The sequence below is a fragment of the Microchirus variegatus genome (genome assembly GCF_963457635.1).
Source record: "Microchirus variegatus genome assembly, chromosome: 14".
In the NCBI taxonomy this organism is placed as follows: Eukaryota; Metazoa; Chordata; class Actinopteri; order Pleuronectiformes; family Soleidae; genus Microchirus; species Microchirus variegatus.
In genome coordinates this window covers 19,290,907-19,316,483 of record NC_139815.1, presented here as the reverse complement: position 1 = coordinate 19,316,483, position 25,577 = coordinate 19,290,907, and the positions used below count along the sequence as shown (strand labels likewise).

The window sequence follows — 25,577 nt, the reverse complement described above, 5'->3', positions numbered from 1 at the left end:
AATAGGAGAGTATTTTTTGAAAAGAGAGTTTTTCCTCCTCCGGTTTCAAAAGCAATCCTCTCCACACAGACACACACCAGGTTAACAAACGTGATGACGTGAAACAGAGGAGACACTGGTGCACCCTGTGTTGGTAAAAGCCAAAAAACTTCACCCTCAGTGACAGTTTTAGTGTTTATGAAAGGCCAGAACACACAAAGAAAAATGCTATGTTTTCAAAAATACCTGTCTACAGGCACGTGGACAGGGCGTCAGTTGGACACTGAGGTCTCTCTAAAAGATGGTCAGTGACAAGAACCGTTGGATGGACTTCCTCATTACATGAGTCCACAGGTTTGTTGGTTGGCGACACGTGACGGAGACGCCGAGTTAAACATGAACATAATCTTGTTTGACCCAAAACTGACTGAAAACTCCTCCGCCTGTTTGACGATTCCTCTACCTCAGACACACTGTTCCAACAAACAGCCACTCCTCAACTTTGGATTTAATATTTCTCAAATATTAAACCATATCATCACCATGTGCTATTACATATATATATTACTTAGCTTCCAAATAATAGTGTATAATAAGAGTGTTACGTGAGACTCTCTGCTCTGTGATGAGATCTTGGTAAAATTACTGGTCAGTTTTCTTCCTTTTTTTAAAAGAACTTCCTTCTTTACCAGATCATGCGACTTTCAGACTTGTTAACTTAAACTGCAATCTGCTGGAAGACTTTAAAAAAAATCTTTATATACTGTATATGTAAACAGGGTTCCCAAACCTTTAAATTCAAGGACAAATGTCCTCAAATTCAAGGACCGACTGTGCAAAGACTGAGTGGACAGTGTCCACAACACGGCTAGTGGCTATGACTCAACGTTTGTTCTACGTAGGTCTAGTCGTACATCAAGAAATACAGGGTATGAAACAGTAGGTGGCGCCATATCAAACAGAAATATCAACTTACATGCTTTCTTGCATAAAATGAATTTTTTGTTTGTCAAATTCACAAATGTTCAAGGATTTTAATGACTTTCCGGAGCTCTGTTTAAGTGGTTTGATCTTGAGTTTAAGGACTAATTTGAACGCAGTGTGTCGACACACTTGACGCCTTGTTTCCAGTGATTCTGTCCATAAAAGAGTTCTTTCAAGTGCCGATGTGATTGAATAATATTAAATAATATAAATACTTTTGCAGCAAGAAAATGCACATTTGGGGATTAGTCAAATTGGACGAACTGAGTGCACCCTGCCTTTCGCCCCTATGTCAACACCAGTGTCCCTCATGTGGAGGATTAAGCTGTAAGAACAGGCATAAAACATGAACAAAACAAAGTAATAAATTCCACCCCATCCATGGCTTTCTCGGCATTGATCCGGGGAGGCGGAGTCTGTAAATGAAACAGAATTATGGACCAGAAATATAACCGTGGAAACGAGGTGTGGTGACAACCGACACTGGTGTTAGCGTGCTGCATTCACTGCTCAGCCTTTGGCAGACATCGATAAATAACTAAATAAGTGGCGAGCCTGGTCAAAACCCAAACCTGTTCTTTCACAGATGTCGTTTTGTTTGTTATGTGTGATTTTTTATTTCATCTGCTCAGATGGAAACATGGCCTTTGTGATATTTTATATTCTGAAATAAATGTGATGACTTTCTGAAGATGGTTTTCTTTCCTGTTTTTCAAACATCAAGTCTCAGAAGAACACATCCATTACGCAGCATTTATTGTTGTTCTTTGTTTGCTTTGGGAAACTCGGCACAGCAATGAAAACAATAAATATGGATATTATGCAAAACATTTTCCGAATTGAGCATTTTACACAATGTACAATTGTTTCCCCGCCCCTCCCACCCCTCTCCACTCCACTCATCTCAACCATCTATACACATTTCAAACATAAACAAAGCTCCATGCAGAAAACCCTGAAACTGATTCAACTAAAATCGCTCCTCACGTGGATTTTTGTGTCGTTAAAAACTGAGAATGAACCACAGAAGATAAGAGAAGTCGCTGTTTAAAGACATAAAATGATGTAAAATGCTGCAGAGTTTCCCTCGACTGATGCAGTAATGAAGTCACATCTCTGGGTGTGTGTGCGCGTGTGTTTTTGCCGAGTGACTTCAGATACATTAGTCTGTTCCCAGTCATTCCCGGGAATCTTTATGATTTATTTACGTGGACGCGTGTGAAGTGTCTTCGTCAGTAGTCGGTGTCGGAGCCCTCTGCGTTGTCCACATTACGCGAGAGCATGTAATTGTCCATGTCGATAGAGCGGCAGTTGTTGATGGCGTAGCGCAGCCTCTCTGCCATGACGGCCTGACTCGAGTACGGTGGCAGTCGCAGCTGGAAGAAACAGGTTTGAGAGGTGGGCAGGCTGTCATACGGCTGTGGAGGACAGAGAGAGAGACAGAGTCAACGTAAATCAAACTTCCCACATTTCATCAACATCTGAATGCATCATGTTAAAGGGCCAGTTTGGTCCACAATAACAATACAAATACAAAATAACACACGAAAACATTTCACATGATAAACAAGGCATTCAGATATGGCCGACTTCACCCCATTGATGCAACAAGCCTCTGGCGCCCTCTGCTGGTCATAGTGACAAGTGCAAGTGCGGAAACACAAACAGACACAGAGCCACCAAAAACAATACTTCACTCCCACTCCACTCAGTAAAAATCTCAATCTCTGTTTATCCACACTGAAACAGGTTTAAAAATAAAAGCCTCTCGCATTTGACATACAACTAAAACTTAAAACACAGGCATGTAATTAAAATTAAGGTTTTTGCTTCTGTCTGTCCACACTGAAACAGCGCTACCGTTTCCAAAATAAAAGTCTCCCCTCTTAGTCCAGACTAAAATACAACCCCATAGTTGTATTTTTCAAAATAAAAGTCTCCCCCCTTAGTCCAGACTAAAACACAACCACATAGTTGTAGTTTTCAAAATAAATCTCACTCCTTAGTCCAGACTAAAACACAACCTTTGCAGTTTTCAAAATAAGTCTCTCCTGCCTGTCCACACTAAAACCCAACCCCATAGTTGTAGTTTTCAAAATAAATGCCTTTGCTTCTGATCATCCACACTAAAAAACAACCCATCAGCTTTTTTGTCCCAGGCTGAGCCTGCTGCGTCAGTAGAGACAGGCACAGATGCATAGAGTTACAAACATAGATCGGTGGATAGATTGGTTGACAGTTGTTGTCTAAAGCTGTGGTTGTGAAAACATACATATCCTATCGTACCATGTGACGTATAAACATGGTACGTCACTTACCCGGTCCACCTTCATGATCTGAAACCTCTGAGAGATGTCAGCCGTGTTCGCCGGCAGCCTCGATCGTCCAGAGACAAAGCGCATGAAGAGGACTCGCTCCTCGTTGGAGAACTCCTCCAGAGTCTGCCAGAACCACTGCACCAGGGAGTGCTGTTCGTCCACCTCCCGATAACGCACCACCTTCTTCAGCACGTCGCAGCAGATCTCTGGCATACCGCACACCATCTGCTCCAGCTGCTTGGCCGTCAGCAGGGACAGCAGCGGCACAGGGACGATCCACGACATGCCTTCACGAACCGCCGCCACCTAAAACAGCGATGACAGATGAGTGTTTATGTTCGATATAAAGGTTGAGGCCACATGAAATTCACTCTCACAAACTTAGTTTATATTTTGATCAAAGGGTCAAAATATAGGAGCATGAACAAAATATTCCTTAAAACAAGTTATGTGCATTGTTTAGTTTTAACATACAGTTTCACCTTAATAGAAATATTTCTGTTGTAATTATTAGTGGCGTTTCTGTTAAATGTCATTTTATCATCACATGCTTTACAGCACTAATAGATAACAGATTGGTTAACATACAAAATACACAACAGTCAAAACTAACAATACTCAACAATAAAGTAATCTCACTGGACAAATAGGGAAGTGGTTTCACTTCAGATCTTCTCACCTGCCGATCAAGTTCGTGTAGCCTGTACTCAATAGCTCGCTCCACATATTCCTTCCTGTTGGAGAAAGTGAGAGGAATGCTGTTTCCTCCTGGGATGATGGGCACCATCTTACCATCTGCACTCTGCCCCACAAAGGAATCCAGAGGAATCATCTGAAAAATGACCACACAGTATCATCAGTTTGCCACAGACGCTGTTAAAATAGTGATCTCACACACACAACCTTCTCTGACATGTCCTATAATTACATTTTTAATAGCAATAATTAGTGACCACTAAACTATTACAAATGTAACGTGTATGGGGTGAATGCACCGACAGTTGTCGAAGATCAGAAATGGGAGGGAAATTGATTTTGATTGATTTCAAATGATGAAGAAGTCACCAGATCAATTAAAAACCAATGTTTGAATATTTTATAAAAATGGTTTCATCATAAACAGAAAAAAGAGAAAAAATAGGTAAACAAACTGGCCGAATGATTCTAAGGCTCAGAATTCACTAAGTGAAGACAAAAGCCTTTATTTTCTAGAGCTAAAGCATTAAAATACACCTTTAAGCTTTAATAATGTATATATGTGTATATTTTAATATTATCTAAACATTTATAGGATATATAAGAGTGCGACTTGTCACCATGTTGGGGCCGTAAAGCACTGCAGGACATTTATGCTGTTTATGAAGTTATTCGGTGAAAACTGGTTCTGAGAGAGAGTTTTAAAATCATGTGGTGACATGTGACAGCTTCAGAAAGATTATTTAACTTCTTCACTTATTCCTTTCATAGAAAACCCTCAGTTGAGGGAGTGACCAGAGCACTGCTGTGGCTATTAGCCACCCCCTCTTCTGACTGGGAGCGGGGCCAATCGTCCACTGGGCAGGATGTGCTACATCATCAGATTCCCTGGCGTGTGTGTGAGTGTGAGGGAAGCTTTGCTGTTCTACAGCCTCTCTGTGGCTGATGCTGGTCTGTGTTAGTACCGGTCTGATCCATACACATGCTGAGATGTTATCAGAGCTGGGACAGGAACAGTGAGTATCAGATCAGCCTGTTCAGACACCGAGTCACATTCAGTTCATTAACCATCAGCTCAATAAACAGCTTCACACTGCGGTCACTGCCGGCTCCTGGTCGCCGTCAGAGGGTGTGGCATCATCTAAGGCTTCTACTCATTAAAGTTGAAAACAGTGAGTCTAACGCTCAGACGAGGAGTGGCAGACTTAACGCCTGCCGCATCAAAACAACCGTCAGTGGCTCTGTTATTCTGTGGTTACTCAAATATCAATGTTGCTGTTGTTGGAGCCTGAACACGGTTTAACGCAGCCGGCGTGTAGCTGATGTTTACAGCCGAATCTTATATTTAACAGCAACATAAACATATAAGTTGCTGTGATATTGACTTTAAGTGTGTGATATTGGTCTTGTGTTCAGTGTATTTCTCCACAGACTTTTCTATAGTGCGTGTAATTTGTTGTTCTGCTCTGTACACATGACATCCCTCACCTCATGGAAATTATCCTCAGTGATGCCGCTGTCTTCAATGTGAAGAATGCTTTTCAGCGTCTGCACGTAGAGGAGGTCGACCTCCTCCAGGTCCTCCAGGAGCAGCGGTATGCAGCAAAGCTGCTTCCACACCAGCGGAGCCAGGTGCAGGTCAAGGGGCTTTTTGGTGCGGATGGCCACGCCCATCAGGATGCCCAGAAACTTAAACTGCAGCATGTGCTCATCGTGGCAGGCAGACGGGCTCAGGAGGAACCTGGGGAAGATTAAAGGTTCACAAATGATTTAAAATGGTGGGATAAAGATAACACTCCAAACAAAAACACACTCTGACCTTTTCATATATTTTAGTTGCACCAATAGAAAATCATGGAGCCTAATAAATTAATACAATTAACACTGGAGGCAGGATGTACAGCAAAAGTAAAACGAGCCTAATGATTTCTCATATTATCATTGGTTTTGAGAGTATGACACTCTGAGTATGATTAATTGTGTAAAAACACATTCAGTTCACTGTTAAACTGTGTCATCAGCTTTAGTGCACCCTAGTGGGTGAATTTAAGTTCACACATTATAAAAGAATGTGGTCACATAGTCACAAGTAGTCTTTCTCACATGTCCTGAGTCTGTGCAAGAGGGAGTATTCTATATTTGTCACAACAACTGACAAAGAAATAATAAAAAACGGCATGTTTTTTTGCTTTTAATGACGTAATCATAAGAGTCTCAGATATGAGGGATTAGGGGCCATCGTATCCTTGTAAAAAAAAAAAAAAAAAAAAGGCTTCTTGTAATCAGTGAAAAATTCAGCCCCATGTGTGTAACTGTCGTTTGTTTGGTTTTCCGTTTTTCTTCAGGCATTGTGATGTGCTCAGCCAATGACAGTGATTTCCTATTTACTTCACCATTGTTTCTCATCAACATTTATCGATGGTCTCTGAGTCAGGATCAAAGACGACAGGTTTCCTGATCGTCTTCCTCACCTGTCTCTGTTGTAGCCGACCTCTGCTGTAGCGTTGGGGGAAGGGATGAGCAGATCCACGACCCCTGTCTCCAGCTCCTGTAAACATCAACCCAAACAAATTAAAATGAAACAATCATTTACTATTTTAACTGTGATGACTCAAAACACTGATAAATCCGTTCACACCTGGCACATCTCTGTGATGGTGTCGTCAAAGACGCCACCTGCATCGTCCGCCCCTTCTCCCACCAGCTTCACTTTCCAAGCCCTCGACGGCAGTCGGAGGTCAGAGGCGTTGAGCTTCACAACCTGGCGAGCGATCTGCACGTAGATCGGCTTACACTTCCGCCCCCTGCAGAGAGCCACAGTCCCATAAATTATATATTTGTGTGTTATGTTAATGACATATGACATGTCATTAACAACTAATTTCCACAGATTTTTGTTTGTAATTCTGCTTCTTTTACCAACTCTGCCCTCAAGTATTCAACACATGGAAAAGCCTTTTCATACAGATGATAGAAATGCCACTATGGCCATGAAAGACGATGTTCACCGTGTAGCTTTGTCAAATATGTGTGATACAATTGAGCTGTAGTGATTGAAGATTTTTGGTGTAAGCAAATCGTTTAGGTTGACTATATAACCAAAATATCCATTGATCTGTATAGAAAACGCAATGCAAGCTATAGCCACCGTTATATAATTAACTGATTATTGTTGTCTGTATTGACTTAACAGGTTTGTGTGTAATTATACAGTTACACAATTTGAATCTCAACAATGCCAAAAAAATTAAATTGTCTTTTTTTTTATCTAAATAGCTTTCATGCTAAATTCCAGTGGCACAAAATACATATGGTCAGTCTAAAATCTTCAACGTAGGTGGACAGAATTTCTGGACTGAACAAAGGTTACCATAGGCATGACTTGCTGTGTGGAAATGAGCCTTTAATGTTTTCAAACGCACTTTAGACCAGGACTCATTATCTCCTGCTCTGTTGGGAACATCAAGTCTTTTTATGCAGCTATGATTGTGGTGCTGTTTTCCCAGGAGTCTGTGTCAACATGAGACCTGTTTGCTGATGTAATGTGAGAGGAAGATGGACTCCATGGCAGCTCTTACCGGGTGGAGATGCGTTTGACAGTGATCTGGGGACCGTAGTTCTTTCCCTGCACCATAGTTTTGCCGATAGAGCGCACCATGGGCAGAGTGTACACTCTGGGAGCCAACAGTGGCCTCAGCTGGCCCTGGACAATCCCCCAGGTACCAGGGTTGTAATGGGAGGCACAGCTCTGCAAGGTAACAAATACAGTCACAACACAATCTGAACGATGCTAGAGACTAAGAAGCTCAACAATACATCACCAAAATGTCTGATGGTGAAAGCTTAATCTTCAATGTTTGTGTCATGTTTCTGACCTGGTTGTTAGGGCTGAGGTTGAGCAGTCTCCATGATGAGTACATGAGGTCGGAGAAGTGGTAGAGGAGGCGAAGGCGAGCTCTGACTGCTTCGATACTCACTTCCTTCAGGCCGGAGTACTGAGGAGGCACCACCACGGGCAGACCCAGCTGCAGAGGTACTGATGAGCCTGAGGAGGAGGCAACAACCATGAGGGAGTGGATGGAGGACAGAAGACAGAGAAACAAAAAAACACAATCATCTTTATCAACACATGTATTTACTAAATGTTTCTACAGCGCTGCAGAAATCTTTAAGTGCCTTGTGTGTCTAACCTGGCGCTCGTGGCGGCACAGAGGGAGCCGTCCATGCTGCACTGTGGCATCGTCCAGCTGAAATCTGGTGAATGTTCTTGCCCTGCAGTGCCGTCGCAAGCGTGGGCTCCCGGACGTGGTTGGTGTGACCAAGACCCAGCTGCACAGCAAAGTTTACACAATGGTCAACAACACACCAGAGATAATTTCTTTATAACTGATATTATTGAAACTTCACTGATGATTGTCAACCTCTCGGCGGTCAACGAGTGCATCTGCAGATTACCTGTCCCTCTGAGTTGCTGCCCCAGGTGTAAACATCTCCTGTGGCGGAAAGCACCAAAGTGTGCTCTGCTCCGACAGCAACATCCTGGATGTGGACCCCAGACAGAGCCGGGACTTGCTGGGGACGGTTGTGGTTCCTGGCCCGGCCCTCAGGTAGACCAATGAGACGGTCTGTGACAATGTGACAAAAACATTATAAATATATAAAAATCTGACAACATTTTGTCAAACTTTTCTGTCAATCTGAAGTTACTGATGGATGCAGCGGCAACACTTGTGTCGTCACTTAAAATACCTTGGCCAAATGTGAAAACCTTTCCGTCTTTGGTCAAAGCCACAGAGAACTGTGTTCCACACGCCACTTTCTTGATTCCGATGCCACAGAGCACATCCACCTTCTGAGAAATTGAAAACAAACATTTATCAATGTTTTCACTCTAATAACAGTTGTAAGAGATGACATTTTTCAGGTTTAACACAAGCTTTTACCTGAGGCGATGATTTGGCTGTGGAATTGCCAAGTCCCAGTTTTCCATAGTCTCCATCACCAAAAGCCCAAACCATCATTCCATCAGCAGAGATGACCAAAGTATGGTTAAGACCACAAGCCACCTGAGGGGAGACATGTCAACATCATTACAGAGCTTTCATCAGCACAGGTGAGTTTTCCCCTCACCCCTTGGCAACAATCAGGGGTGCTAGGTGTCCTAAGTTAATGATGGTTATTGTTTATAATCTGTACATTTATCTCGATAGTATTGTTGCATCTTACCTGTCCGACCTGGTAACCCTCCAGAGCCATGACCTTCTCTGGCAGTTTCTTGTTGGAGGTGTTTCCCAGCCCCAGGCGGCCATAATCACCATTACCGAAGGTGAAGAGTTTCCCGTCAGCTGTGACCACCGCTGAATGTTTGAACCCACATGACATCTGGTGAGTGGGGAAAAAAACAATGTCAAACAGGTCATAAAAGAAGAAAAGTGAACACAAATTAGCAAAGGCCTACAAATGCGAGTAATCATTGAGTAAAAAAAAACCTCACCTGTACCACCTCTTCTCCTTGCAGAGCTTCTATCTGTCTGGGTCGGCGTTGGCGGTCGCTGTTTCCATGGCCCAGCTTACCATAGTCCCCGTCACCCCAGCTGAACACCTCGCCGCTCTCCGTCAGCGCCATGGAGTGACCATCACTGCCGCACGAGGTCACCAGTTGTGTCACAACAAATCCTGAGGAAACAATGGACAGACAGTCAGAAAAGACAGTTCTGCTTTTTAACACCTACGTAGAAAATGAACCTGCATCATGTTGGTTTCTACCACATTAGCTGAGCTAAATGGTTATTTACACGCTAATTAATCCATCAATTATTTTCTCAATGAATCAATTACTGGAAAAAGACAAAATTCTAAACTGGTACACATTTGGTCTTTCTGGTTTCTATGTGATATGGAGCAAAGAGAGTCCATATCACATCTAAAATGCTGAAAAATCAGAGAACTTGTGTGATTTAGTAATCTATTATTTATCGAGCACGGCAGCCTTAGAAGATGCACATGTTAACCTCACCATCATTCCAAACACTTAAAAAGACTCACATCATCTAATAGTTTGTTCTCTAAAAACAACAGACCTTGAAGAGCTGAAATGACGGTGAGTACATGCAGGTCGTCAGAGTTGCCTTGGCCCAGGCGACCGTAGCTTCCCTCACCACAGGCCAACACTGTCCCATTAGGCTGGATCACAAAGGTGCAATTCTGACCACACACCACCTAGAGGACAAGACGCATGCCGAACGTCAGGGGTCATGTGTCACTTGTACACAACATGCTTTCTATGCATACATTATCATGAAAAACCTTGTGCATGGATCGTAGAAGACCCTCAAAGTCAACAATCTTTATTTGTGTTTTGTTCAGTTTTTTATTTGATCATGCATGACTGATGATTACATGTATGCTGTTTTTATGTCCCACCATTAAAAGTCAAGTTATGGCTCTTTCCACCTTCATTCAGATTAGAGCCTGGTCTGTTACAATGTGTTACCAAAATGGATGCCGAGTGGAGAGACTTTCATAGTGGAAGTTTGGTGTTTGGTAACCGTTTACCTGCTGTGCTTGAGAGAAAGACGGAGCTGTGGTCGGCACCAGTATGTTTCTGCCAGCCTCTGCTAGCTGACCGTGTCGCCCTGCTCCCCACAGAAAACAATCACACTTCCCTCCGAGGTGCCAGTCCTATACACACACACACAGAAGGGAGATAAATGGTCAGACCAGTAGCTAGCTCAACCGCAGACAAGTGTTATTACAGTTAATCTATGGATGAACGTACCTCCGGTCTCGACGTAGCCCAGGACATGATCTGTTCATCCATTCCAGGCGACCATTTACTGTTGTCCTATAAACACAAGGTGTTGTATGTTTGAATTATTTTTAGTTACTCTGTGCTGCACAGATATTAATTACATCATACAGCACAATTTTTCTCCCTCACCAAGAGCCGAACCATTTCATCTTTGGGTACAGGCTCCAAGTCCGGAACAGCGAAGGACTCTGGGAAGATGGCGCCACGAGCGAGAGCCTCCGCTGCTTTGACTGTTGTAGAGAAGCAGTCCAACCATGCCCACTCGCTCATGCTCCAGATGGCAGTGCCAGACTCTGGCGGGCAGTGTCGCAGGTGAGGTGGCACAGGTGGGCGACACATTAGCTGGTCCAAGTGGAGACCCACAGCCAGGGAGGCTAAGCATTGCATGTAGGGGCTGTGCACGAGCTGCTCGCCACAGACAACGTGAGGCTGGAGGGAGAGTTTGCATTTGTTTATATTCATATGTGTCCAGATGCAAGATTTGAGTGGTGTATGAATAATATCTAACAGAAATCAACACTTTGTTCGCAACAAACTCCTCTGGATGATAAACCTGTTGACTGGTGTAAGGCAATTGAGGTCACAGTGACTGCTAGTAACTGACAGACAGAGCACATTCAATGTTCTCTACCTTCTCGTAGGCATACTGCTCCTGCAGCATGACGGGCAGTCTCTCCAGGAAGGCCCTCATGCAAGGCGCCATGTTAAGTCCCACCACACCCTGCTTCTTCAGAGCTGTGCGGCACGTGGCCAGCACATGGTTGGACATCATGAACTCTTTGGAGCAGTTGACGACAAGCACGTCCTGGAAATGATATCATATATAAATATATATATGTATAATAAATAGAATACGGATAAAACAATTTAAGTGAATTTATAGTAGAAAAATTAATGAAGGTAAGGAGTCTCACCTTTGACCTGTTGGAGCAGACAGCCACACCCACATCTGGAATCCAGACGATATTCTGAATTGCCCCCGACCCAGCAACGACCGTCTGGAGGACCGACCCATCCTGTGAATATGGACAAACACACCAGAGGAGAGGTATTCAGCGTCACTGTAAACAGCATGTGCATCCTGTATATGTTTGTGTGTATGTTTGTGTAGACTGCTCTTACCCGCAGGGACCAGATGTTCATGAGGCCTCCCACTCCACCAGATGCCAGAGCTAGACCATCAGGGCTGAAGGCCAATGTTCTGACCGGAGTGATGTGACCCTTTAGCTGGAAAACACATGTTGCTCCATCTACTGAACACCGGGAGGACTGCAACACAAGCATCACGGATGAATGAGAATGATGTATACATTAATCTACAGTCAGATATGTTCACGTAAATGTGAAATGATCTTCCACATTCACAAATGTCCAGGAATTTCTAAATAAAAGGCAGCAGGTGCATAACATTGATACGTTGTTATCTATCAAATAAATTAAAAGTACCATCATTTTAGGTTTTGCTTCATTCTCCCACCATCCCTCTGAGTTTGGAGAGCAGGATTCTGAGAAGTGGGAAACATCCTGAGGAACAGTCCAAACTGAAACCAGGCCATTCTGGCAGCATCTGAAAAATACAATATAAATAAACAAACAATTAAATAAATAAATAAATAAATTTAATGTCAAAAGTGACTTAACATTTTAAGTATTGTGCTTTATCTGATAAACAGACATCATATACAGTACTGTAAAAAGTCTTAAGCCAACATTAGATATCAATAGTCATTTTAGCAATGTCGTAACGACCAAACAGTATTACATCAATGATAGTAAGACAGTAATTAAAATAATTCAAGATCTCCAGTGCAGTATTACAGTAGATCACACTGCACTATATTTGTGCTTGAAATAAAGACAGTTTCCCACACCTTATTCTGCTTAACAGTTATTTACATAAGTATGATTGTATATGGAAACTGACAAAAAGACAACCGTTAAATTGAATTGAATTGAAATTGAAGGAGACACATTAAAATATTATATCAATGTTAATCTGGAGCCCTGTGACTCTTTACATTTGAACAAAATCAAAACCCTAGATCTCTTAAATATTGAAGTGAAATAACGTACACGGCCAACATGTTGAGGGGCCTTTGCCCACATCCAGGCAGGCTGCACCAGGCTACACTGTTAACCACGGAAGGGTGTCTGAGACTTTGCAGACAGCGCCAGCCGGAGCGAAGGTCCTGGCTTGCCCAAAGCTTCACTGTCTCTTCTTTGGCACAGGTGAGCAGGATCTGACCAGTGGGGCTCCATTTCATACAGCTGATGGACTCCTGTGATGAGAGAATGTTTATCTGTAAACATTCAAACCATCTGGCCTATTTGTAAGCAACAGTTATCTGTTGTCATTTACCTTGTGCGCGTCAATGACCACAATGGCAGCCTTTTCTAAGGGCTCTTTGGATCCAATAAGTAGCTTGCCATCTGCGTAGCCCACAGCAAAAGGCTTGTCCTCACTGTACCAGGCGATGTGCATCACTGCCACTGAAAGAAGAGCAAGTGTGGACATGTTTAATATTCAAAGAACCCAGTCATCATGCAGAAGAACCACAAAGAGGAAAATCATACCATCCTTCCTGTAGCAGTGCTCCAGCTCGGTTCGGTGCATTGTGGCCGTGTCCAGCACCTCAATGAGGCCCAGAGATCCGTCCATCCGTCCCACCAGCAACATGTCCTTGGGCTCGCCACACCATAAAGACTCTGCTTCCTCTTTAGGCCATGCTAGAGCTGAAACCCAGTGAGGCTGCACATCCAGGAGACCTTTACCACCTAAAGAGGGGGAAGGAGATCACAGTTACCCTAGTTATTTATTTATTTAATGTTTTTTGTCTGCCTGTGTGTCTTTATTTAAGTCCTCAAAAAGTTATTGAAAATTACAGAAATTATTCTAATAAAAGACAGATCACTCCCTCTTTCCCATCCACTATACAATCTGTATTTATACTGCACAAAAATCCTGATCCTTATCTGGATCAACACTAGAGTTTACCAATTCATAGATATGAACTAACTATATACAGTACTTAAATTTTTAACATTTAATTTCTGAAATCTTGTCAGGCAAAATGTTACATACTGGACCATAAAAGTTACTGTGTTGGTTTGTTAATTAAACAACAATATTAACAAAAGAAGACAAAACACGTGCAAGGTTTCAGTCACATGTCAACCTGTGCTGATGAAAGCAAATATAAGTGTGGAATTTCATCCTTGAAGCCAAGGACAGATGGTGCACACTGCAGGATGCAAAGACAGAGGGAGGCAGGAAGTGATGACTGTACCATATCCAGTTTCCTGGCACATTCACTTTTAATGGTAGATACACACTCTTCAGATTCAGGCCCTCATACACCAACTATCAACCACCAACTGTGATATAAAAAACAAAAACAAGTGATGAGTCATTACCATTAACTTGCCAGATGTTGACCATTTTCTCAATGGCGGAGGCCAAATATCTTCCGGTTACACTCCATGCCAAAGGAGACAGGCACATGTCACTGGGAGAACCGAGGCTGGACACGCCCTCTTCTGAGGAACCGTCACTGATAGAAAACATAACAAAATAATAATGAGTGGAATATAATCAGCTACTATAGTTGAAATGAAAACATTTGAGAAAGCATGTATTTATAGACTGTATCTGTCACAGTGGTCAGAGGAGGTTTTAATAACAATTAATTAAAATGTGCTGGAGGAAATGTGGGAGTTCAGTAACATTTGCCCTCTGAGGAACATTTTAAGCTTTATGTTTACTCAGTCAAATTTATACTGACATTTATGTTGCACAGCGGCTCTATATACTGATATCACAGACCGCATCAATGTGATTGGTAGTAACTGACATAAATTAAAAATGTACATGACTTTTCTTTTGCAGAAGTTTTGTTCTGCAAGAATTGTCAAAAGTGTTGGATGATGTGCAAAATCAATTCTTCCAATGTTATATTGGATATGGAGGACAGAGTTACAGTTGCCTCACAAGTGAGACAGGGCAAAGAATGAATAATGAATCCCTCATTTGTATAAAAACATTGATTGGTGTAGCTTGAAGAGTTATAATGTATCAGACAGAAAGTCACCCTGACATTCTCTGCTGCGAGATGAGAGGACATGAGCAGTCTGTGGTGTCTGAGGAAATCTTACTCTTTATTAAAGATGCAGGTCTGTTGGAGCGTGTACTGGCTCTTGGTCACATTCCACACTCTGACTGTGCCGTCGTTGCCGCTGGTGGCCAACAGGCCTTTCTTACTGCACCATCCACACATGATGACCTGAGTCAAACACACAAAGAGGCTTCATGAAATACACAACACGGGTATGGCCCACCCAGAAATATCGAAAGTACACCTGATAACTGAGCAATCAACATCCATTATTTTTTTTAGATATTATATATGACCAAGGCTCCACATAGTAAACCAGCACTATACTTTAAAAATCTAATTATAGTGTCAGAATATGTCACAAACTCGAAACCACTGACCTTGAGTCAGTCATGTGACCGACTTCTGAGTAAACAAGATGTGGTACAAAATCATGCATCAGATTTTAATTGATTAAATTAATTAACAGTCATGTAAAAATGATAATAATCCTGGATTCCACTTTTTGAGCTCGTTTCAAAATACATGGGTTTGTTATACAAATCTGATCATAATAATGGTAATATGAGGAAAAAATTATATTCTCTGAAATTAAATTTTTTTTGTCTTATTCTTATCTATATTTCTGAGGGCTATCTCAGTTTCAAAACCTTTTCTACTTTAAATGAGAGAAGAAAGCAACTGACCCTGCTCTGGTGAGCCTCAAGCTTGATGAAGGAGCACTTCCGCAGGTCCCCTGCCATGTCGGCAAAGGTCTGTGGTCGGCTCTGGTTGTTGTCGCGGTCGTGGGCGGCCAGTGTGCGGACCAGCTGCTGGGCAGCCCACTGGCGGTGCTGCGAGGACAGCCTTGACGACAGGCAGCAAGCTGCCAGCGCATTGGCCAGCTCCAGAGGGCCTACAGCGGAAGGATTATGGGAAGGATGGGCATACAATTGCGCAATTAGACCTGCTCGACACGGAAAACAAGATGACAAGGTGGCCAGGTGAGTGAGAGGAGGAGCACAAATGAAAAAGACAGACATGAAAACACCAACATAAAATACATAACCAAAATGTGAACAGAGAATAACAGTGTGAAACAAGCATGAGTAATGTCTGCAAGGAATAATAACGGTGTTCACCATTACTTATAATAATAATACATGATAATAATGATGAAATGATTCACAAGTAGGCCACTAACAGTTATACACTGCAACACACATTAACAGTAAATATGCTGTTTAAGGGATAGTTCAGGTTTTGAAGTGTGGTTGTAAGAACCCCGAGTGTGCTATGCACTCCCTGTGCCTCGAATGAGTCAGGCAGGTACACAATCAATGTCATGTGTTATCACTGCAAACAAACAACAAAAATATGAACTATACCTTAAAACAAAGCAAAATAAATGTTGCTGTGACCGAGTATATAACACTTAAATAAAAATACTTAAGTAAATATTAATCACATCAAATTTTTAATAAATTTATCTTGAATAAAAATGTTGAACACTGAAAGAAAACCAAAGTAATAGCATGCACAAGCAGCAGCAATATTTACTGAGGGCCAACCACACTGAAAAAACACTGTTGAAATACCAGGACGAAAAACATCATGGCGTGCCTTGCTCAAAAGCAAAGGGTAAACATTTGTTCACACAGATGTATGGTATGTGAAAGCCCAAAAAACTTGCTTTGACTTGCCCTGTCCAACTATTATAAGTGACATCAGTGACATGGAATACATGAAAAGAGCATGCAATATGGTGGCATAGCATAAAACAATGGTTTTCCTCACAATGGGTCTCTAGGCCATTTAACCCAAACATGAAATATTCTGAGCTATTATGACAAAAATACAAAATGGACACCAGCATCTTTATGCTCAACTGTGTCTACAAACCTCTTTTCTCCACATCAGTCTTGTCATATGCAGGTCTGAGTCGTGCCCCTTTATCTGCCAGCAGAGCCACCAGCGCCTGTGTCACCACAAAGTTCGGGGAAGTAATGAGCTTGTTCTCCTCAGCGACACCACGGAGGAAGCTGGGCAGAAACTTCCTCTGGATCGGGTCATCTACGGTTGTCAGATTCATGCCAGTAGCTGCAGAGATCAAGTTCTAGACAAAACAAAACAAGCAAATTATGATCAGATCAGAAATCAATGTCAATGCACTCTGGAGAAGGCTGTTCGTATACTGTGTGTACCTGAGTGCAAAGCTGCACAAGCAGCTTGGCGGCATTGGGACTATTGGATGCCAGGCAACCCACTGCTGTGCTGAGGTAAGCCAGACATGAGATGGGCTTGCTCGCCTTGGTGGCCCCGCGGGGCCTTTCCGAGTGGCCAGAGCCTGCTATAGGACTGGTGGAAAGCCCGGCTCGGCCTGCCGCCGCCAGGCACATCAGTCTGACCAATGTCCTAATGTCAGTCAAACCGAGAGACTCCAGACCTGCTGCAAGACTGCAGCTTGAACCACTGAGGTGAGAGGGAAGGAAATTATGCACTCATAACTTTAAAGTGTGGTACTGTCGCATAGCTGACTGAGCTCAGTGAAACATGGCTGGAACAAAAAAAAAAAAGTACTATTATATAGTTAACCATTTAACCCTTTAAGGGTACAAAGAAAAAAGCAAAGGAAAAATTATTTCTTTGCATTTTTTATTATTTTATTGTTTTATTTTTTTACTTAAGATAACAATAACAACAATCAATATACTTTTTTTTTTTTTTATTAGACCCTACAATATTTCAGATACAGGCCTCTACCACATGGTAGAGACGTCTGTTCATAATAAACCTGGTTTGCATAAATCATAAACTACAGCATTCAGAACAAGTCACATTAAATGTTAGTGAGTTTGCAATGAGATATAGTGAGTGTGGTCGTAGTACCTTAAAGGGTTAACTAAAGACATATTTAATCAAATCTATGGCAGCTTAAGAATATGTTCACTGCTTCACCTCTTGGTTTAGACAGTGTTTTTTCCAACAGGTTTGTAAATGTTAACTCTCCCACCACAAAATCTATGAAGATATTCAACAAATTTAGTAAGCAAAACAAGGTAGTTACTAGTCTACTAAGTTTGTTACATGGAAGAAGCGATTTCAAACACCAAAGTCACATAATGACGTGTGTTGATGTACAATTGCAGATTTTCATCCAGCAATTAAAAGAAATGATCCGAATTCCAGTTTCCTGTTGGTTAAGGTTGTGTAGACATAGTGTAGAATCAGGTGTAGATTGTATCAAGTGAGCCTTTTAAGAGGCTAAACGTTTTTTTTCTTGGTAGTCATTTCTTGGTAGCCAGAAATTTGGGCTTTTGGGGACCCAAGCTGACAACGTTTTCCAACTGGCTAACTATGCCCTTGTGGAAGGCCTTGTGTGAACTCCAGTAGTTCTGAATTCCACATGCATGAGTTGTTGTCAAATAACAACATAGGATAGGATAACAGACAGGATTAAGCGTCCATCACATCAGACATACCTGACTGAAAGCAGCGACAGCGCTCTCATCACCATGGTCCTGGCCAGCAGCACCTGAGCTGCAGCCGTAACCCTCCTCAGCGCCATCACTCGGTCATGTGGGTTTTGCAGGGCAGTAGCCTGCTCGCCAAGTGTCACCCTGCCTGATGAACTCTTGTCCACTGAGGTCTGACAGCCTGAAGGCAAACACACACTCGTTCGATCAGCTCCACAACACACCAACACCATACAATACGAAATGAATATGTAATTTTGATTGATATTAAAAATGTATCCCCATCTTACTCACCTATCTGCAGCAAGGTCTCCTCCATGCTGTTGGTGGCTGTCACCATGGCAACAGAGGCTCCGAGTGGGTCGCTGTCAGGGAACTGGACAGCCTCGGGGACGATCCTTCGCTCACTGAGACCCAATGGTCCGGCCAAGAGCTCAAACTCTTCCTCCCCTGTCAGCTTCTCATCTTCATCAACATCCAGCATGTCCCAGTCCTCTGCAGCCCCACACACAACCATTAAACAGATACACCGTGATGTTAATTACAAGGTAATTCACAAATGTGTAACAAGCGATAGTATTATAGAGACCACAAACAGCTGCCAATACTTCCTCACAGTTTCCCCAAGGTTAACAATTGTTTGAGGGTCATATTTTTTTTTTTAATTGGCAGAAATCAAAGGCTACACAGATTTCTCCTACAAACGTGGAAGGGAAAGTAAGATAATGGATGTGCAGCTGCAACATGAAACTTGACCAGTTAATGTTACAAAATGTATACAGTTTATAATCCATAATCCAAATGTATTTTTACTTTTTGAGTTATGGTGCTCACAGACAGACAAACACTGCCAAAACATAGCCTCCTATGTGTATGAAATGAAAGCCAATGGGCTTTTTTAAGCAGGTATTATTTACTTGTTTTTACTTTACACAAGTGGATTTCAAACATGAATATACAAAGTGTGGAATCATTCTGAAAACATCAAACCTTACCTTCATATGCACTGTCCTGTTTTCCCAGGAGGTCTGGAGCTTGTCCCTTATACCTGAGTAAAATAATAAGAAGAATGAGTCAGTCACATTTTAAATGATAATAAGATAAACACAAAACCTAAGCTCCTCAATCGAAGAGTAGTGTTTGGTGTCATTTGGTTTATTTCCAATACCAGTGCAAACTTTCAAAATGCTGCAAGTGCTTAAAGGTACAGTTTGTAAGAATTAGTGTCAGCTATTGGTGAGACTGCAGTAGTCCTAAGGGCAAATGCACGCTCTGGCTAGTTTGTCTGTAGAGACATGGCAGCACATCATGGTGCCCTCTGTAAAGCAAGGCCCTATTATTAACATTACAATTACAAATAAAAGGCTTATTCTAAATCTACAAAAACCAAACAATTATTATCTTAGAGTGATTTTACACTGATACATGCATTATTGTGTTGTATATTTGATTTCTGCCAACAACCCCTCCTAAATATTACATACTGGACCTTTAAACACTGGTTTGACATTTTGTGCAGTAAGAAAAACAACATCCAGCCACCTCACGCTTACTTACCTCTCTACTACAGGTACTTTCGCCTTGCTCTTGATGGCCAGGTATTTCTCCCTGCAAGTCCCGCATAGCAGGTAGTAGGGATTCCCACTGCCACACTCTCCCCCAAACCAGCCGTCCACATAAGAGCCGTTGCTGCGGTAACCTTGGCGGTTGGCACTGCGGCCACAACCTGGGTGGCTCTTCTTCATGTGCTGGTTGAAGTTGGCCACGTTGGCCTCGCACAGCTCGCACACCACCACCTCATCTCGATCGTCTGTCTCACACACATGCTACGAGGTGTGGTCCAATTACAGAGACACAAACATACACACAAACATTCATTAAGACAAATACAAAAAAACACACACGCTGAGACAATGTTGTTAGGCTTCAGTACAGCAGTGACACATTCATGCAGAGTGCGAAGGTAGAATTATGAATCAATGGCATCTTTGTGTTTTTTTTTATTTCATGCGCAAGAGCATTAATCAAGCAGCAGTAAAGTTAAATTTGGATGGGCATACGATGTAACTGTGAGGGAGATGTAATGCAGTTTAGTAAAGGGGATTGTTCAGTTTTTTTGATTCAAAGTTGTATGAGGTACTGATATTTTAAGCACCGACTGTGCTGTGAGCAGCACCTTGTGCCTATAGCAAGGATGAAACAGGCAGGCATGCTCTCAGAGAAAACATGGCCACCTTGATTTTAAAACCCTATGTATGTTTTTCCTGAGAACATGCTTGCTGGTTCTCGGCACGGGGGTGAGCACAGCACAGGCCACGTGTCAGTACTCAACAACCACACTTCAAGAAACCTGAACCTGGTCACGTCAAAGGAGCAGAAATGTTATGGCAGCCCTCTGAGCGGAGCATAAAGTCACACACACCCATGTTGGCCAGTCCAGTACCTCCGGGATCCACATTCCCAGAATGTCGGTGTCACTAGCGAGGTCCTGGCCGAACATGGCCTCCATGGTCTCCTCATCCAGGTCCATCTCCAGCTCCTCATCCAGATTAAAGTCATAAAGAGTGGCTGGGTCCTGCTGCTGCTGGAGGGATGAGACCTCACGACGTGATTGACTGTGGTGCGCCTGCACTGAGCGGTACAGTCCAGCTGATGCGGAGAAAAAAACATTTGATGTCAGATGATGGAGTCAAATTATTATTAAGGAAAATTATTTACAAACAAGCATGAAGAAAAATCTCACCAGCACGGGCTAACAGTGTTCGTGCAGCCAGGTCGAAGCGGTGTTTCCTGCCGACAGCAGAGCGTCCTCTCAGAGCGGAGCCACTGGTGGCTGATGCATTGTCCTGCTCAAGACCCTCAGGACTGCAGCATAAACAAATCACTTTTATTAACATGTGAATTTACTGATAAACAAGATTTAATATTAGTAGCTTATTTTATGAGTTGGATGAAATGATTGGTTTATTTAACGTAATCCCCAGTTCTTTGATAACAGAGTGAGGTGTTTCACCAACACATCCCTCCCAGTCTACAATGTTTTGATGGGGCAGGGAGGCTATGATAGTAATCACAAAACAAAGTACGAAAAAGAGCTATTAGAGACTAGATAATGGTCTCAACAGTCAAGAAGGATTATGGGTAAACTACATGAGACCTCTCACCTGTCACTGAAACCCTCTTCCATCTCCGATGCATCTGCACTAGCGATGTCTCCAGGGGAGCACAGGTACGAACTCCTGTCTTGACATTTGCCACCAGAAGAAGCTGCTGCCCCTCGACAAGAGGATTCAGACCTGTCATTGCCACCGCCGCCGCCTCCTCCTCCTCCTCCTCCTCTTTGGTGAGGCTCATCAGGCTCATCCTCTGTACCTGGATGTTCTATCATCCACATGGCCAGTACTGTGATGTTCTGAGCGTCGGCCTCACCTCGAGCACCTAAGGACAGAAGAAAAACACACTCAACTTAATATAGACTAAAGTGATTGTCTAGTTTTAATGTAGACACTGCTCTGCTCTTATTCTATGCTGGTATGTTAACTCTTGATACTCACAAGAAATCTCTGAGCATCCAGTGTGAACGCACCTTAAATTCAGCTCTATAAATAACCCGTCAAGCGCAATTGGAAGCATTAGTGAAAGGAGAATGTCACTTGTATATACTGTATAAATATGGTCAGTCCTTCGTTACTAGGATGGATCTGTTTTTTATAAAAATGTTCAGACATGAACTTAATTCAGGACATCTGGGGTTTGCCGTTCATAAATGAAGAACATAGCAGGAGAGTGTCTGGGTCAGACACACTCACAGAACATCTAGAGTGAAAGACAAAACGGGGCTCAGTGTTTGGTCTTTGTGAGCAGGACCAATGCACGTTGGATTCCATTTCCTTCATCTGAAAACTGACTCCTCTCTTAGCTTCTTAGCTGCAAGATGGAAATGTTGGCACATAACCCAAGCCTATTATCTACATTAATAATGTGAGTGAGACTGACCTGTGGCCTCCAGTGCTTTGGTGATCTGGCGCAGGGAGAAGCCCATCTCCAGCAGGGGCACAGCGATGGCAGGAGGAGGGGGAGACGTTGACAGCCTGCTGCTGGGGTCTGACAGAGCTGCAGCAAATATCAGCCACCGTAAGTCAAGTCAAGTGAGCCTTTTCTAAGAGACTAATATCTGTTTCTATCTGTTGTCCGTGCCATGTTTTTGAAAGTGTGTCTGCCAGTCTCAGGAAGGATGATGTGCAGGGGGTGCACACAGCACATAGAGTGTGCCAGTACCTCTTATAACCACAGTTCATAAAACGAACTATCATTTAAAGATCTGTGTGTTTCTGTTGGGTTATTATAGCGTATTGGGTGTTTAGATGTATATTTTCAATACAACTCTCAACTTTCCTTTCATAATCTGAATTTCAATATTTGTGTTATTTCTATGAAAGGTGCTGAGTCATACTTACAGGTGCCTGTTCTATTCTGTGGTCTGCTGGGTGTGGAGTCAGGTGAGGTGAGACTCTGCCTACGGCCAACATCCTCAGAGGGAGAGGTCGGCAGAGATGACACTGGGGGAGTCTGAGCTCGACGCGTTGGAACCATGGTGGTGGTCGGGTAGCTGGAGAACATTTGTCTGCAGTGACAAAGAGAAGCATTCAAATAATTATCAAACATACAAAACAAGGTAATTCATTAACACCAGCTGACTGGGGCCATGTGCTGCCATCTGTTCTAACCTGAGGAGGCTGAGAGGCATGACCCCCGGGGACTCTGAGGCGGGGGCAGTCTCTGTGTCTGTGACGGGTGTGGTGGCGGTGGTGGTGTCCTCCAGTGACGAGCTCATGAAGGAGGTAGTGCTGGAGGCAGAGGGGCTGGTAGTGACTGGAGTCTGTGCCAACTGCTCACCCTCTGTACCTTCCCCCTCACCCTCCGGTTCAATCCTAACTCCTGAGACATAAAAACACAGATGGTTGTACATGGTTGTACATATAGTCATGAGCCAAGAAACAAAGGGATAGCCCAGTATGACTTATGACTGCATTCTCTGCGCTCCCTTAAACAGTGATACAGTATATGGACCTTGACCTTGATATGTATTACCGGATATGCGTAGAAGAGAACAGTGTGAAAAAATGTGAATACATGGTTAAGAAACTTGCACCAAAAACATCTACAATAATTATTATAATAATCACAATATAAATAAAATTAAGTTAGATTAAGCAAAGAAACCAGAAGAAATTAAGAGGAATGGTATAAAACCCCCAGAAATAAATTAAATACATAAAATAAATGAGCAAACTAGCAAATAAAGAAAAAAAAACAACAATAATTGCCACTCGGTGCAACACCAACCACATTTCAAAAACATTCCACTATTCCTTTATTAAGAATCAGTGCTAATAATTTATTTTTCATTTCGAAGTGAATCCGTCTTTAGTTTTGTGTCATCATGATATCTGAGCGTTTAGAAGTCTCTTTTAAAAAAAAATATCCTCACCAGGCTTGACTTTTTCAACACTGGGCTCCTCCAGCAGCCCACTCACGACGAGCTTGTAGATCACAGCCTGCGCCCTCTCCAGGTCTGCCAGGCCCAATGCCCGTTTGATGGGGGAGCGCATCACTGCCCGCTTCACCATGTGACGCATGAGAAATTGCAAAGCTGCGCGCATCTCTACCTCTTCCTGACAGACTGGTGAGGTGGTAGCTGCGCTTCCACTGGTACTAGCATTTAGATCAGCATTGTGCCCACTGGGTGTTGCTTCTGGTAAAACCTGGATGTCAGAGGAGAGAGGAGTTTAGCATCAACATTTTTCAACAATGATCAGCATTTTAACTCACTAAATTTTTTTTTTTAAATGTACATCCTGAAAAACATAATTGCTATGAAAGAAATGACTGCAATAATTGTGAAAATTGATTTATAAGCTGCTTTACCTTCGGAATAAGCAGTAGCTCAGCATATTTGCTGCAGCTCAGCAGGGCACTCAAAGTCTTCATGGCTCCCAGGTAGAGGTAGGACAGCTGAACAGCGTGAGTCTCCGACTGCGTGGGGATGGAGGAGGAAGGAAGTTCGTGACTTCGGGAGCCATGCTCGTGGCATTTCTTCCTGTTGCCACCGGCAGGAGTGTGAGGAGCTGCTGTGAAAAGTGACTCATTCCCACCGGCTACAGAGGAGATCTCACTCTCTGACTTTGAGTTGGGTGCTACGTGCGCCTTCACCTCGTCTAGGCTGTGGGACACACGCAGTTCAGAGGTAACAGTGTTTGGAGCTGCAACAGACTCCCCGACAGCATCATGTTGTTCATTGCGGTTGTGTCTCTCATTGTCAGCTTTGTCGTCATTAGTGGTTGGCTCGTGCCCAGTTGATGCTGCGTTGCGATGCTTCTTGTCATGACGCCGCGCACTGAGCTTAGCAGCCGTTTCTTCATGGATGCTGGTAAGGTAGGTGAGGTCCAACAGAAGTGAAGCAGTAAGGCCACAGAAACGCATCACGTCAAACGGCAGCGGCTCGCAGGGCTCCAGGTTGTACAGTGGAGTGTCACTAGGTGACCAAAAAGTTGGGAAGCTTTAACAGAAGGAGGTGGATAGTGAAGAAGACAAGGGAAGGAAACACAACGTAAGGGAGAGGGTAGGAGACAGAGCACAGCATGCAAGACACACTAAGATGGACATGTGGGTTTGGATGTTTGGAAACAAGCGCTAAAATAATAATGCAAAGTGAGTGGGCAGCAGAAAAGTAAAAACTGTGAGACAGAGTAAGGAGAATGGAGGATTGATTAAAAAGCCACAGGTGAATAGAGAAAGTATCAGAGGAGCATGGAGACAGGTGGGTAACAAATCACAATCAGCTGGTGAAAATATGCCAAAACCAGACATTCAGGCCACAATATTCTGTCTGTTTTACCTTTCACTCATAGTAAATGGTTGACTCGTGTATCTCACCAACATGCCTACCTGTGTGGTTCATGAAGATAATATTTGTGTTTTCTTTAAAGGTGATTCACCTTTAAAGACAGCAAACAGGAGCGTTGGATTAGGTTGCTCTTGTTGTAGTCTGGCCTGTTACTGCAAGCTTTTCCAGTTTCCCATTACACCAGAATTGTTTTCTTTTTAAAACAACTTTATTTAATGATGGCCATCTGGATGTGAAGAGGAGCCGTTTACTACACTGATATCAATGTTTTTCTGACACTGACTGTCTGAATGTCTGAATATCATAACTACCCTT

General features: G+C 42.9%; 1 protein-coding gene across 2 annotated transcripts in view; it reads right to left on the bottom strand.

Annotated features, from left to right (window-relative positions):
- Positions 1-1,895: 1,895 nt before the first annotated feature.
- Positions 1,896-25,577, bottom strand: part of herc1 (HECT and RLD domain containing E3 ubiquitin protein ligase family member 1) — a 46,722-nt gene continuing 23,040 nt past the window's right edge. Inside the window, exons 38-79 of one of the 2 annotated variants that reach the window (XM_083900811.1) lie at positions 24,284-24,914; positions 23,847-24,120; positions 23,083-23,293; positions 22,813-22,979; positions 22,352-22,468; positions 21,520-21,793; positions 21,099-21,220; positions 20,799-21,004; positions 19,913-20,181; positions 19,351-19,403; positions 18,650-18,850; positions 18,362-18,536; positions 17,084-17,351; positions 16,782-16,995; positions 15,587-15,795; positions 14,941-15,068; positions 14,203-14,339; positions 13,363-13,563; positions 13,148-13,278; positions 12,862-13,067; positions 12,235-12,355; positions 11,911-12,057; positions 11,703-11,804; positions 11,420-11,593; positions 10,918-11,217; positions 10,756-10,821; positions 10,533-10,658; positions 10,058-10,196; positions 9,472-9,653; positions 9,204-9,359; positions 8,921-9,043; positions 8,727-8,829; positions 8,433-8,602; positions 8,168-8,306; positions 7,853-8,022; positions 7,556-7,725; positions 6,616-6,781; positions 6,449-6,525; positions 5,466-5,718; positions 3,961-4,113; positions 3,282-3,587; positions 1,896-2,381 (exon numbers count right to left, since the gene is read on the bottom strand). In XM_083900811.1, the coding sequence (XP_083756937.1) occupies positions 2,196-2,381; positions 3,282-3,587; positions 3,961-4,113; positions 5,466-5,718; positions 6,449-6,525; positions 6,616-6,781; positions 7,556-7,725; positions 7,853-8,022; positions 8,168-8,306; positions 8,433-8,602; positions 8,727-8,829; positions 8,921-9,043; positions 9,204-9,359; positions 9,472-9,653; positions 10,058-10,196; positions 10,533-10,658; positions 10,756-10,821; positions 10,918-11,217; positions 11,420-11,593; positions 11,703-11,804; positions 11,911-12,057; positions 12,235-12,355; positions 12,862-13,067; positions 13,148-13,278; positions 13,363-13,563; positions 14,203-14,339; positions 14,941-15,068; positions 15,587-15,795; positions 16,782-16,995; positions 17,084-17,351; positions 18,362-18,536; positions 18,650-18,850; positions 19,351-19,403; positions 19,913-20,181; positions 20,799-21,004; positions 21,099-21,220; positions 21,520-21,793; positions 22,352-22,468; positions 22,813-22,979; positions 23,083-23,293; positions 23,847-24,120; positions 24,284-24,914 (7,723 nt within the window). In that variant the 3' untranslated portion in view covers positions 1,896-2,195. The remainder of the gene's footprint in view (positions 2,382-3,281; positions 3,588-3,960; positions 4,114-5,465; positions 5,719-6,448; positions 6,526-6,615; positions 6,782-7,555; positions 7,726-7,852; positions 8,023-8,167; positions 8,307-8,432; positions 8,603-8,726; positions 8,830-8,920; positions 9,044-9,203; positions 9,360-9,471; positions 9,654-10,057; positions 10,197-10,532; positions 10,659-10,755; positions 10,822-10,917; positions 11,218-11,419; positions 11,594-11,702; positions 11,805-11,910; positions 12,058-12,234; positions 12,356-12,861; positions 13,068-13,147; positions 13,279-13,362; positions 13,564-14,202; positions 14,340-14,940; positions 15,069-15,586; positions 15,796-16,781; positions 16,996-17,083; positions 17,352-18,361; positions 18,537-18,649; positions 18,851-19,350; positions 19,404-19,912; positions 20,182-20,798; positions 21,005-21,098; positions 21,221-21,519; positions 21,794-22,351; positions 22,469-22,812; positions 22,980-23,082; positions 23,294-23,846; positions 24,121-24,283; positions 24,915-25,577) is intronic. The other variant, XM_083900812.1, reaches the window with a different exon arrangement.